Source organism: Buteo buteo, chromosome 26, assembly GCF_964188355.1.
Source record: "Buteo buteo chromosome 26, bButBut1.hap1.1, whole genome shotgun sequence".
NCBI classification, from domain to species: domain Eukaryota; kingdom Metazoa; phylum Chordata; class Aves; order Accipitriformes; family Accipitridae; genus Buteo; species Buteo buteo.
Genome location: NC_134196.1, coordinates 10,869,170 through 10,883,663, shown reverse-complemented (window position 1 = coordinate 10,883,663; position 14,494 = coordinate 10,869,170). Strand labels below are relative to the sequence as shown.

Genomic DNA, 14,494 nt, shown 5'->3' with positions numbered 1-14,494 from the left:
TAATGCCTAATAATGGGAAGATTTATTGCCTGGCCCAGGACTGTGCTGTAGATAACTCAGTCTAACTAGCTGTTGGTTCCCAAACCTAACAGTTTTGACTAACTGTCAAAAAATATTTCTGCCAAGCTCTCCTTCTCTCTGCTACCCTAGAGTTGCAGCACTTCTGCCTGACTTGGTACGTGACTGCTGTCCTGCCCCCACACTTGCTTAAACTTGGCCTCAGAGATGCCACCCTCCCTGTACGTGGGTCCTCATCCCTACTGACTCACTACCTTTTGGTCCTCTTCCTATCTGCAATATCGTGTTCCTCCATCCTGCTCCAGGACCAGCGATACTCCTTTGACAGGACACACTGGCATAGTAATTTTTAAACCTGAGCAATAAAGTAGCTGTGGGCTTTGGGGGAGAGATTTAGGTGTTTTGTCTTGTTCATTCAGTCAAGCCGATGAAACTATTGGCTTGGTATTAGTAGCAAGCATTGGTAAACAGTTTTAAAAGAGTTAATGTACAGCTGGCATCTAGAAAGCATCAACTGATGTAATTGGTGTTTCACATATGGCAGCAGGAGAAATGTCTCTCCTTCACTAAAAGAGGTGCAGGGGTGATTCTGTGGGGGTTTGCTGGGACATTTCTTGTGCATCAGTAGCAGCACAGACAGGACACCTGAATTCCCCCACCAAGGTTCTTCATCAGAACTTTTCTCCCCATGAAACGTTGAGCCTTTCATGTACCTTCTCTAAAGCAGTATTCAATCTGGATTGCATTGTAAGCCTTTGTGGTAGTGGTGAAAAGGCTGTTTTGATATGACATCTTTACCGTGACCTTCCATTCTTCTGAAAATGTAGTTACAGGCCCATCTTTATAAAAAGCCAAGAAAGTCTCTTTTTCTGAGCTTGTCTTTTAAAATAAATGTCCATTACTGAAGCTAGAAAGATAGTGTATTTCATTAATAGGAAGATGAATGAGTAAAAAATGTATTATTAACATCCCAGAATACTTAAGTCTAGGAAGAGATCATGTATTGTAGATATCTTTAGACATTCTGGTAATGTTCCCATCTTCTTAATGATGAATTAATTTCATCAAAAACAGTATAATGGAATAGGGTAAATTTTCAATGTGGTGTCAAACCTTTCTCTGGTAACTCTGCATACTTGCCCTGGCCATATCAGCACTGAAAACTAATAGTTTCTTTCTCTTTCAGTGCCCAGGACCTGTAAATAAAAATGACAGAGGAACACAACTGATGTTAACATGTGATTTTTCTTCTTTCTTGGATAAGTTTTGTGATTACATTCCAAGCTGGATGTAACTGCTGAGGTGAACATGTTTGGGATGCTGAAAAGATAAGCTGTCCAGGAAATAGCATTTAAGAGCATAGATTCCAATTTACAACTTTGCAGGCTTATTGAGGTACAGTGACCAGCTCTACCACAGTTACAGCATTAAACATTGAAAGAATGGTGACACGTACTTCTGAAAACTTACACAGTTACCCATAGTAACACTATATTTGTATGTTTTGAATAATTCCATTACTTTTAATTTTTAATATGGAAGAAAAAATTGAGAAAGGTAAAAGGACACCTTCCAGAAAATTTCTCATTGGGAGGGAATGATTTGGTCAGCATGGGATGTCTGACCTGTTTGCTGTCTCACTCCACACAGTTTGTATTCATCAGATAAGAGGAGGAATGAGCAAAATTAAATTGTCTGAAATCCACCATGCAGAAGGAATGTCACTGATTTTATTTCCATGAGATTAAGTATTTACTAAGTCCTTTAGTAGCTGCTATGGTATACCTGCTGTAATTCTGTAATTTAACCACATAGAAACCATACAAATTTGCTTTGCTGCCCTTTGGGGTTTTGGTTTTGTTTTTGTTCTGGTTTTGGGTTGTTGGTTTTTTTTTTGGTAAGTCAATCATAAATCTCCCCATGATTTGCCATAAGATGATACACTACTCTGAGTTTTGCTCGCATTCCAAATCCTGAAAATCCCCCTTTCATGTGAATCACTGTGAACATCCCACAGTGTTCTCATTAATTTTCTGAGTATTCAGTTTATTTAAAAAAAAAACATTTAAAACAAGTAAAATTTTCCCATGGTATTAGTCCCCCCAAGTTGTCCATGTCTTACTTTGGATATACCAGAATGTTTGCAAAGAGAGGGTGTTGCCCTTGGAACACATTCTTTCAGCTCTGATTTCCAGAGTCTAGTCCATGCTCTGTAATCACCCATATCAGAAGTCTTACTCCTCTTCTTTACTCCTCTCTTAAGAGTTGTTGCTACTTTACTACTCCTTTAAGAGGTGCTTTCCAATGGGACTCTCACCTCCAGGATCCATACCAGCATACTAAGGCAGTCAGCCAATACTTTGTACCTCCATAAGGAAATCTCTTGCTTCTTACGAATCTCCAGAGCGCATTTGTGTATTACTCAGATGCTTCATTTTCAGAGGAAATTATGTAGAAATTTTGTAGAAGTTTGAGCTGATACTCATTTTTGTCAGATTTTGTCTCTCGTAGGGAACAGTAAGGCTTTTAAACCCTTGACCTCCTCAAGGGTTCAAATCATCATCTCTGGATTTTCACTGAACACTTGCCTACTTCTGTATGGAGACAACAAGCATTACTTCAAAGTATTACATGTATTTGTTCATTGTTTTGTTTTACATGTCTTATAATGATTATATGGCACTAGTATGGATGGGCAGTGGTATACCAAAGAATTGGCATGCTCGGGGAATATCGTCTATGCTGTGTTTTATAGAAGCCTGTAAATGAAATTGTACATTTATTTATGACTTACAAATGTACTCTTATTTATGACTGCATGTTGCACATGAAACATGTAGCGTTTCATACCTAGCACTATAATCATTTTAGTGAACACTGAACTGGAAATAATAATTTAATTCTATGATATTTCATTTTTTAACCTATAAGAAATTTTTGCTTGCAACTACCATTTCATAAATGGCAGAGAATCTGCTAGTATTTTGTAGATCTTTACCTTCAGTGATGCACTGCAGCATTAAAGTAACCTTTTTTTGTAAAAGGCCAATTTAAATCTAATTATTCAATACTCACAGTCTCTAATAATACCACAGTGTTTATACCATTATTGTGGAGAGCTGCAGCATTACAATAATAGAAGCCATCAGATGTTATCTCTGTAAGTGGGCATGTGCTCTTCAGAAAATTCTTTACTGCAGAAAGCTTTTTCTGAGACAAGATTCTTTTTCAGCCCCTTCACACCTATTTAAAATATCAAGATAGTGTCATTGGCATGTAAAGGTCAAAGGCTCTGTAGCAAGTCTCAGAGCATTTGTGCATGCCTCATTAGATGCAGTGACCTCCAACTGCACTAGGACTCTACCGAGGATTGTTCCTGGTGTTCAGAGGAATACTCTGTTTTGTTATTTTTCCCTTCTTTTAAATAAATGAAAGTGTAATGCTTCAAATTTGTTCTCCTAATACAGTTTCAAAATATAGCTCCAAAACTGGAAGCAAATAAATTACATTTGCCTTAATTTTTAATTAGCTGAAAGTCATCACTGCAAATTGTGTCTTCCATTACAAAATAAAATAGTCAACTGCCAGGCCTGAAATAATTAAGCAATATATTATAATTAAGCAATTTAATTTTGATTTAATTATGATATATCATACAACTTTTCTTCTGATTTAACTGACATTCATTGACAAAATGCTATAATATAAAACAGCACTAATGTTTACAGCTGACGTCTCTGCATGTTTTGCTTCATAGTATTTGGCATTCATCAGAGCATATGGAAAAAGTCTTCTAGTCTGGAATAGCTGGCACGTTATTTCATACTACCCAAATTATGCACTACGTGTTTTTCCCGATTGTTATTTTGGGATGCAAGTGGGGAAATCTTCACAGACATCGGACTTGAGCCAAAGTTCGTGGATATTAACTGGAATCTTTCCATCGACTTCGGTCTGCTTTAGATAGTGAACTGCTTCCATGTTGTTACAGGCAAATAGATAAGACTGCATGCTTATGAAATATTTATGGAGCTGTATCATATATATATATTCTGTGTCAACATCAACATGATTTTATATTAGGCTAGAGACTGTGAGGGCAAAGGCAGAAGCGATGGGCAGGCAGGGAATACTGCTTTGTTCAGCACTGCATTGATAAAATTGCTGCAAAGTACCCACCAAATTGCTTCTTCAGAACAAGGCTATGCCCCTATTTAGTTAAAATCTTTTTCATCGGATGACAGTGTTGGAGAACGGCTTCTATTCCAGACTACACTTGTGTGCAAACCCCTGTTTAATGACAAGTATGGCGAGGGTGATCTCAAAAGGTTCATTCTGCCTGCAGGCAGGTCTGCGCCTGCAGGTCTTCATGGCTGTGGGCTCGTAGAAGAGAAGTTGAAGGACGAAAAGCCAATTCTCTTCTTGATTTAGTGATTTGAGCACTCTCGGCAACATCCATGAAAACAGTCACGTAAGGCAGGGAAGCTCATGTTTCATCGTATTGCATGCAGTCAGATGCTCTTATACCCCTTTAATTTTGATGTGTTGCCTTTTTTCCTGTGGTGATGTTTAAATTTCTCAGCAAAAGGTCAAAGGCCAAATGTCTTTTGGGGCTGAGAGCAATTGTACACTCAGAGCAATAATGAATGTTTGTTCTCTCTCAAACCCTTTCTCCCTCTAGTTTTCTGAAGAAGAACAGAATAATTATTCAGATCAGTGATATTTAGAATGTGGCAGAAAATCAGAACAATGTGTTCAAAACCAATAAAAACATTTCAGCCAGCCTTCCTGTGATATTGAAATTGCTTTGTGCATGTCATCTCACCTTCACCCCACTGGCCCAAAATTCTTTGCTTTGTAATGTACGCTCAAGTAAAGGTTTTGCAAAATGCCCGTTAAACAACATGAAATTAAAAATATGCTGATGTGGGATTATGTTTGTGACAGCCTCTCAGATATTTCAGTATGGCTGCATTTAGATACCCTATAGGTGTCGTAGCTTCATGAATACACCAATGAGACATCTGAATAATTTAAGAGAATATTGTCAGTAGCAAATGTCACACAAAATAACTGGAGGTGAAATTACCTTCAATAAGTGAAGATAAAAATGGATGTAAATCAATTTCTGTTTAATATACAACTTGCTTAAGTAGGAAACAATAGTTTATTACTTTGACAAGAAATCTTGAAGTGTTTTTATTATATCCTTATCGCTTCATTTATTTTATACAGAAACTTTGGCTATGATCCACACCTCTGTAACTCTCACAGAAAAATAGTTCTGTAAATACACTGTGAAATTTGCACATGGGGAGCAGTTATTACCCAATTTGCTTATACTTTCAAAATTGAAGAGCAAAACGTAAATCTGCATGGGAGTTCTACAGGAATTTTGAGGTTTCAAATTCAGCAGTTCAAAATGCAACATGGTTGGAGAAGAACTCTAAGCAATAAAATGATTCTGGCTGGAATTAACCCTGCAAAAGACTTTTCTCTCTTGTCTAATAAGTATTTTATGAAGAGCATGAAGCAATATGCTGATGCAGTCATATTTACCCAGTAAGCGTGAGCACCAAGTGATATTGTGCCTATTTAGTCTTTTACCGGTGAGAGACCCATTTCAATGATTTAAACATTATCTTTTGGGTTTTTTTATTCCAACAGCTTACCCAGGGGTTAAAATGGTGAGTGAAAGTCATCATGAGGCCCTGGCAGCACCGCCAGCTACCACAGTAGCAGCAGCCCTTCCAAGTAATGTCACCGAGCCAGCCAGTCCCGGAGGAGGGGGAGGAAAAGAAGATGCATTTTCTAAGTTAAAAGAGAAGTTCATGAATGAACTGAACAAAATTCCATGTAAGTAAAACTTGATTGATTATAAAGCTTCTTTTGGCAGATTAGATTTAACTTGACATTTTCTTCTTTGTCATTTATTTAGACAGCATACTAAATGCTTTCTAGTCAAAACGAGAAAAATCACAAGATAAACCTGGTTTAGTAAGCTTCTCAAAATTAATTGGAGTAGAAAAAACAGGGCCGAACTCATGCAATTTGAGTCTATTCCTGACATGACAGATTGTCTTGGTAATTTTTACTGATGAATTATTGCTGAATCATCAAAACTGGAATGGCAGAACTTCACGGTGGCCATGGGACCAATAAGCAGAATATTTCCTACCAGTAACAGTTAGGGTTTCATGTTTATGACAAATGTGTGTGGGCATACTACTTTAAAGCAGAATTTGGCCAAAACTCATAAATATTCAGAAAATAAGGAAACTGTGTATCTTTGGGGATTAGAAAATATAGAAAAAAAGGGAAAACAGCTTTTAAAAAGGATATAGCTGTAATACATCAGTAATGTGTGAAGATAGCCTTGCTTTTCCCACTCAGTAATTCTGTTAGATCAGCCATTGAACGTTGTTTGTGGCGAGTTCCTGTACCTATGCAGAATACATTAAAAGTACCAATGTATATTTCTGTGAAGTCAGTAGGGTTGAAGTCAGCAGGGTTCTTCTGGTCTGTGCTAGAAAGTGTTGACTCAAAGTTGAGGCCTCAATTTGTTCACATTTGTAAAAAAAATAAAAGCATTAGCTTTTTGCTGTTGTTTATCATAATGCTAGGGTTCTTGAACCTGTTTGGTATGTTTTAGTATGCATACACTGGTTTTAAATATACAACAAATTCAACAGTGTCAAAGTTGTTTCATATAATAAAGAAAAAATCCTTTTTGTTACTGACAGAAAAATTACCTGATGATACAAGCAGATAGTTTTGGCACTTTTGTAGACATGAAGGTGAAGGCTGTGTGTGTATGAGTGTTTTAATAGCAGGCATTACAGAGTCATTCAGTCTTTAATAATTTTTACTTTAGAAGAATGAGTAAATGTAAAATATTTTCAGGGAAGTATTTTAACATGTGTAAGAGTTTTCATTTTTAGAAGGTTATCATTTGTGTAAAGAAATGTTGTGTGACTGATAAAGACAGATAACAAATTAGAATATTAATCGATTTTTTATCTTTGAAATGGATCTTGGCAATCTGGCAGATGCAGTTTTTGAAAAATTGATAGCAAACAGCTTTGCTCTGTCACTCGAAATTCTCACTTGCAAGAATAGAGGTGTTACAGTGGTAAGAAGTCCGTATGTCATTAGTTTGGTAATCTGCACAGTCGAGTGCAGACCATACTGAAATTAAATTGCCTGATGATATCATGGGAAAAACAAAACTACAAGAAGAAAATAAAGAGAGGAAAAAAGAAAAGACAAGACATTGAAGGAGAAACAGTCAGCATTTGAAACATTTGTCTTTTAATTTTTATCTCACCACGCTAGGTAAATGAGGTAGATGACACTTTTATGTAGATATTCTTTTATTTTTAAACTTTGATTTTAGCATAGCAGAGGCGTGAATGGTTTCCAAGATGAGGAACTCTGTAATTGGTAGGTCTAGGAAAAGGTCTATAGATAGACAGGAACTTTGAATGCACTGCTGCATAGTTTTTTAAAACAAGTCCAATCCGGACAATCTTTCCAGATAGGACTGAATAAAAAATTAAAAAGTACCTACTATTACATGGTGAAAATGCTTACTGAAAAAAGCGTACTAGGCCATAAGACAAGTCTTTGTTATTATGAAACACATTAGAGTATCTATAAAATATGGTATCTCATGCTGATAATGAGACCAGAACATATTGCCCCCATTTTAGAAATTGGACTCTTATCCAAGATCATGCAGTAATTTTGTGGTGGAGTGGAGAAATGAACCTGGGATAGTCACAGATCCCATGCCAATTGTCTGCTCTGCTTCTAGAGGCTGCAGATGTGATTGGATCTTCCCAGCATCTCCATTAAATACTGGAACTGTTTAACATGACATTCTGCTGTGTTTATTTAGGCTTTTTTAATTTTGCCATTTCAAGAAGAAAGTTGAATGTTCATTATGCTACAAAGGGCTTGGGTGTGTGGGGTTTTTTTAAATATTTAAATATGGAATAGTGCCATTGACAAGTTGGAGCATTTTATATCCCAGATAACTTTTGTTTTTCCCATTTTCCCCAATAACAAATCCTACGTGAATGGACTGTAATTGACAGGTCTGTATGCGTTCAGTTTATGTCCATAGGGAGTTGTCAGCGAGGTGGTGTTAGCCTATTACAAAGCTGAGGGTTTAATTGTGGTAGAAAAGTTGTCAGACCTTACCTCTTACAGCTGGTTGCAAATTTTTTGAGAATCACTCTTAAAACAGAGCAGAATGTAAATTTGTTCCAACCAAATCATTTTTATAGTGCCTTTCTGGGAATTTCTTGCTGTGCAAGAGAGAATGTATATGGTGAACGGGCCCTATTGGGACAGCACAGATACTTGGGTCTAAGAACACTTCCAAGACCATGGACCAGGTTTTTCCTCTGGTAGATTCAAACTGAAGACCTGACCCCTAGTCCTAACACATGGCAGAGTCATGCAAAGCTCAGTAGTTTGAAAGTCATTTGAAAGCTTTCAGGCATTTGAAAGCTCAGTAGTTACTGCGAGAGGATTTTTTTTTTCAGTGCTCTGTAGTCTATGTGCAAGAGAGAAATAATTAAATGGTTTAGTTGCCTGTGCCTAAGATGTCTGCAGATGGAAAATAAGCCATCATGATTTAATGGATGTATAATAGGATAGAATATACCCATATTGTGAAAAAGTTCACCTGCAATCAGCTTGGTTTGAGTGATAAAAAAGCTGAGCTGTAGTAGGGGCTAATTTATATATAATCTTCTCTTTCTGGTTTTTCATAGAAATTACATAATATCAAGTCATGCTTATATAAAAAACCCCAACATTCAAATAGTGGAATACATGATGACAAAAATAAAGGTACAGCAAACTACATCCAGCTGAATAAATACTGTTCCTTCCATATGGCTTATAATAGAACAGTCATCTTTTTAAAAGAATATGTTTTGTAGAATACATAGAAGCCACAAGTTAAATAGTCTAGACATACTTAACTAACTAAAAATATCAGGATTCCCATTAAGATTTCACTTTGCAGAACTGCAAGATAGGGTCTGTGCAATTTAAATTATACTGATGTTTCCTCCTGTAATATATGCACCAGAGAAATCTTATTTTGTCAAAAATGGATGAATTTAATAGAATGAGGATATAAAAGTTCCAAGAAGAAGGGAGGTCCCATTTGTATTAATATACATTTATTTCAAGAGCAGTGATGCAGTATGTAAACCCAGTTAAAGTTTTGATTGATACAAGCAGAAATTCTGTTTTTTTCATGGATTTTTATCTCTTTAAAGTAGAACATACTCCACGTTTTGTGGCAGGAGAGTGTAGGCTTCCAAAAGCACACAAATCATTCAGAATGGTGATGTCTTAACATATATTTCACTCTGGATAAAGCAAGTTGGATCATTTTATTACAATGAGTCATACAATTAAAGTGCAAGAATCCTGTAAGGTTACTGAGGCATAACTGTGAAGAATTTTTTTCTCCGTTATGTAAATGCCTGCATTTTGGTTGTGAGTGGCTGATTTGCATAATCACAGTACAGTTGTTTTTCCATAACTGCACTGTGTATAAAAGTCACTCTGTCTTAATTGGTTCTTATACTTTCTATCCCAATTTATCTTTAATCTGCAGAATTTTTAAGCTGTTTACCAGAAGGGGAAAAAAGGTACCATCTCTGCTTTTACACTTCACGTTTTAAATGTAGGAATTCCAACACTGAAGAAGGGGATAAAACAAAGCAGATAAAATGGCACATACACTTCTGAAAACAAAATTGCTTTAGAAGACTTGATAAGACATACTGATTCTTTCCTTCCTCCCTCTCGCTGCTCTTCCATCTGGGCCTTTGTCTACAGGCTAGGAAAATATCTGCCATGCATTTACAGTAAGCGAGTTCTAGCAAAACTATGGACTTGCAAGACAGCAACAGCTTTTGGGCGGAGGCTTTACATGTCAAGATACTGATACTAACCATACAGCATTAGTTTACTTAATAAGCATCTTTGTAAAAGGAAAGTGATTTTGATGTGTTTCCTAAGAGCACATTCCTATATGAACAGAAGATCTCGTTCTGCCAACAAGGTAAATAAAACAGCACAAATCCAATAACACTCCAGCATACATCTGACTGAATAATGATACGCTGTTAATGCTTCTGGTATAATCTTGAATAGCTGTAATAGCTGAATGCATTGAATCCAGGATACTATCATTACCTCTTTAATGGGAAGTTATTGCATATTTCTAATGCTTTTTGCTGTCTTACATTGTAATTGGATAAAATGTTACATTTCTATACCAACCTTATTCTGAAATGTTCGGCTGGCTTGCAACTCCATTTAGCCTCAGTAGCTGGTGCTCAAAACCCCTAAATTTGATTCATTGTGTACGACTGACTGATAATCCCTCAAACCAGGAGCTCAAACCTGTGTGATGATTCAGGCTAAAACCCGATGTTCTGTGCAGACTTGTTTCACAGTCTGTTTGCAGATATTCAGAGAAAGGTTTTTTTCCCTCTCCTTGGCTTAGTGAATAACTGTCAAAACAAAATGGGACTGGAGGCTGCAGAGGAAACTGTAATAAAAAATGTAAAAATAACTGTAAGACCCAGGTCAGTTTTAATTCTAAATAATAGCTTAGAAGCTGAAGTACAGAGTTATAGCTATATTTGGGTAAGTTAGCAAATAAAATAATTCTGGATTTATGTGTTTAGCCATTTAAGTTAAAGTTTCAGCATTCAGCAGTCATCCTAGACACACCTCATAATTTCTTTCTCCCTGCTGGTCTCTGCTGTTCTGTCCTTCTGCCTTTCTTGACTGACCAGCTGAGGTTGTATTAAGAGTTCTTATTACCCTCTATAACTGGCAGTAGACTTCATTTCTTAATTTTTCATTCTTATTTGGCATGAAGATTATCAAGGAGATATTGCTGAATTTTGTCTATTATTAGAAAATTGAAGATTTTGTGCATGGGGTCTTTCTGAAACTTAATTTTTATGGAGCTGCCAGCTTGATCATTTGCAGAAAATAAATTCAGGCTGTTCATTTCACTGCTTCTCCTAATGGTTCCTGGAGTACAGGTGTCACTGGCACAGGGAGGAGAGGGCACATTCCTTTCTAAGTTCATAAAAAGGAAGCAAAATGCTGATAATAGAATGATTTCAGATTTCAAAACTGGATTAATAGAGACAGATAAATACCATAAAATCACAATAAAAGTGATTAAAAAAAATTATCAGCAATAGCTATTATTTATATTTTTATGGCACATACCCATGTTAGTCATTGCCTAAGATCTTCTTAGGTTAGCCAGAAAAAAATTTAGTCTCTGCTTCAGAGACCTTCCTGTCTAAATATAAGGCAAGTAATAGCTGCCTGCCTGCAGAAAATGAGGACTATGTGTATGTATGTTCGTGTATATATGTACACGCATATATTTGTCAATACAATAAGCAGTGATCTCAGCTTAGGAGCAATCTGACATTGGCAAACTCTATTTAGGTATCCTGGCAAACAGGACTTGTAAGGAGAGATTTAGAGGAGAATAAAGAAAGAAGTTTCTTGATGTTCCGGAAAGTCCAAAGAACGGTGCTGGAGGAAGTGGGAAGGCATAAATTCAAGTCTTCTTGTTTCCCTTCCTGTCATCGAATCATTGGCAGTTGCTCATGCCAAACAAATACATGCAGCTTCACATTGGGGAAGAAACAGGAGAAATCAGAAATAAAGATTTATTTTGGAACATAAAAAAAGTACAAGAAAGAGCTATTACAGTACAATAATAGAGGAGGGAAAATCATTATTTCTAAATATAGCAATTTAAATGCAAATTTCAGGTTACTTTTTTTTCTCCCTGAACCCTGCAGTCCCAGAGTTCAGTGATTACATGAGAACTTCAGCATTATTTTTTTTCATTAAATAAAAGTTTCTAGATCACCTGCTAGTAGGGAAATCTTGAAAATACTGCCCACAAGCATCCAGAAGACATAAAAATTGTGAGGCAAAGAAAAACAATTCAACTGTTATTTTATAAACTTATAATATGAAAATACCTTCGTTGTTTTTAGGGGTCCAGCATATTTTGAATGCTTGAAATTAGGAGTCCTGAAAATACAGCTTTTAAATCCAAAGTATCTAAATAGATGCTGAGGGGTGGAAGAATAAAAGTGAAAACTCATGAAGCAGAAGATGGATGAAAATCCTTGTCTGGAAGGAATAGCATGTGGTCTGAGATCCTACTGAATTACACTCTAATGATATTTTAATGATTGGTTCTGTCATTAAGAGAATTTTTACAATCCAGGAGTTATTTTCACATGCCTTCTGATAGGCTCCCCTTAGCACATCCTGTACTTAAACGTTTGGATCCGTGACAGCTGCCAGTTTGATCCTCATACAGGACTGAGCTAGGACCCTCAGGCTGTTAGAAGTACGAGCCGCTCTGGCATGACCCAAAAGTGCTGCTGCAGACCGTAGCTGGATCCAGCACCGGCAAGCACACACTCTTACCAGGAGGTTACGCGTCTCCTCCGATGAAAGCAAGCTCGACCCGTGCATTTGACACACTTAGGTCTGAGGGAGGACTCTGTTCCTATGCTGGCCATTATTTTGGCTCCTTGGACAAGCCGAGGAGGAAAAGAGAAATCAGAAGAGCAGACTCCTACAACTTGAACCAGAGCACCAGCTGCAGCACCCTCCATCCCCAGCACTGGGGAAGCCTGTCACATTCTAAACTCATGTCTTCTTCTGCGGCACCTGGAGAACGTACTGTCCCGTCTGAAAGGAAATACTGTCTCTTAGCCAGAAGCACACTGGGAGTGTAACCTCAGTGTCAAACAGAATTATACATTATGGATTACATGTGTCTGAAACATCGTTTTCAGAAACAGCAGTTGGTTTTGAGTTGTATAATCTGAAAGAAGGGGAAGGAGAAGCAAGTTCTTCTGTAAAATACATGATGCTCAGAACATTTCAGCAAAATATATGAAAACAAAAAAACCCCGTTCAGATTAACTTTTACAGCGATGGGGATGAAATTCATCTATAGCAGAAACAGGGCTGAGCACCTACCTTTGGTTTGGTGACAGGGTTTTAACGAAGGGTACCAGAGTACCCCCAAGGGTGTCCTCTAGCACATCACTGTGATTATTATTTTATATGTTACAACAACTCTGGTAGGTATTTTATTGAACTATAGATATGTCAAGTTGTGCCAGCGCCTTATAAATTGAGTAGAGAATTCAATTTACAAGCAGAAAACTGAACATAGTTGCTGGCTTCCTTTCAGTACTGGGAATGTATCTTAAAATTTCATTACTTTGTGTGAGGGAAAGTGCACTAAAATGATGTTTACATGCATAAACTAAACACAATCTTTGCTAGTCTTTTTCAACTTACCTGCAGCTGAAGTATCTACAGAAATTACCCATTATCTGTTATAATTCAGTTTGTAATCTTGCTCTGAAAATGAGACTTCATGGAACGATTGTTCTGAACTTAAAATTGAAAATACATTTAAAGATTGATTCTCAGCAGCATACTGCATAAAGTAAAAAAAAGCACTTGGGACTATGGTTAATAGATTTGCTTTTAAAAAGTATAGTGTAAATGGGCAATGGAAAATATAGGAATTACTGTTAAGATTGATATTCCATCCCTATCTCAGCTACTTGTGCCTAGGCACTGTGGCATATCTAGAAGATATTCTCTTGCATTTTTATAAAAACCAAGAGTAGATAATGAAGCCTCTGTTATTCTGAGGCACTGTTGTAAGTTGGCACAGCTGAAGAACAGAATGTCATTCTTTGTTGTTATTGTTAACTATTCTACTTAGGACTGGATAAGTTTGCTGCGGAGAATTATCCAAACTAAAGTCTTCCCTGAGGGATTATAAATACATAATAACCTCTTTATTTTGGTTGACATATGTTTTTTGAAGTATTTAAACTTTTTTAAAGAGACAAGAATTCTTTTATTGATATATGAAGTGTTTAAGATACTTGGTCATCAATGCCAGATTGCCAAGGTGGCTGAAATACTAAGCCACTGACCACCAACAGGAGCTTTCAGGAACGCTGTAGGTCCTATGGCATCCTTTCTTGCATTCCTTTTATCTTTTTAGTCTTGGCTTGTATTTCAAGCGAGATCTTGAACTGGTCTAGACTTGAAAATCTCTACTGCTTCCAGAACACACAGCCGGTCTGCAAGAGCTGTGGAGGTGGCCTCAAATCTTCAGAAGGATCTTGGTATGGGTAGACTTTGCTCTGACTCCACAGAAGGGAGCTGTGCTGCTGAACTTGAATGACTGCCTCGTGAAGGCGGAGTTCCAGCTGGCAGCTGAGCGAGCCATCTGCCTACTCCTGTGCAGGTTTCTGAATCTGAATCTAATCTTAATTATCAACTTCAGCAAGAGCTCCCTAATTTGCTCACAGCCCCTATATCATCTGGGGGCATGTTTCAGTACTGTAGC

The 14,494-nt window shown here is 37.1% G+C and overlaps 1 protein-coding gene across 1 annotated transcript in view; it reads left to right on the top strand.

The window, feature by feature from the left end:
- The window catches only part of SYT1 (synaptotagmin 1), a 350,563-nt gene that overhangs the window by 213,490 nt on the left and 122,579 nt on the right, over positions 1-14,494 (top strand). The window contains 1 exon segment of the mRNA XM_075057975.1: positions 5,686-5,874. Coding sequence (XP_074914076.1) covers positions 5,686-5,874 — 189 coding nt within the window.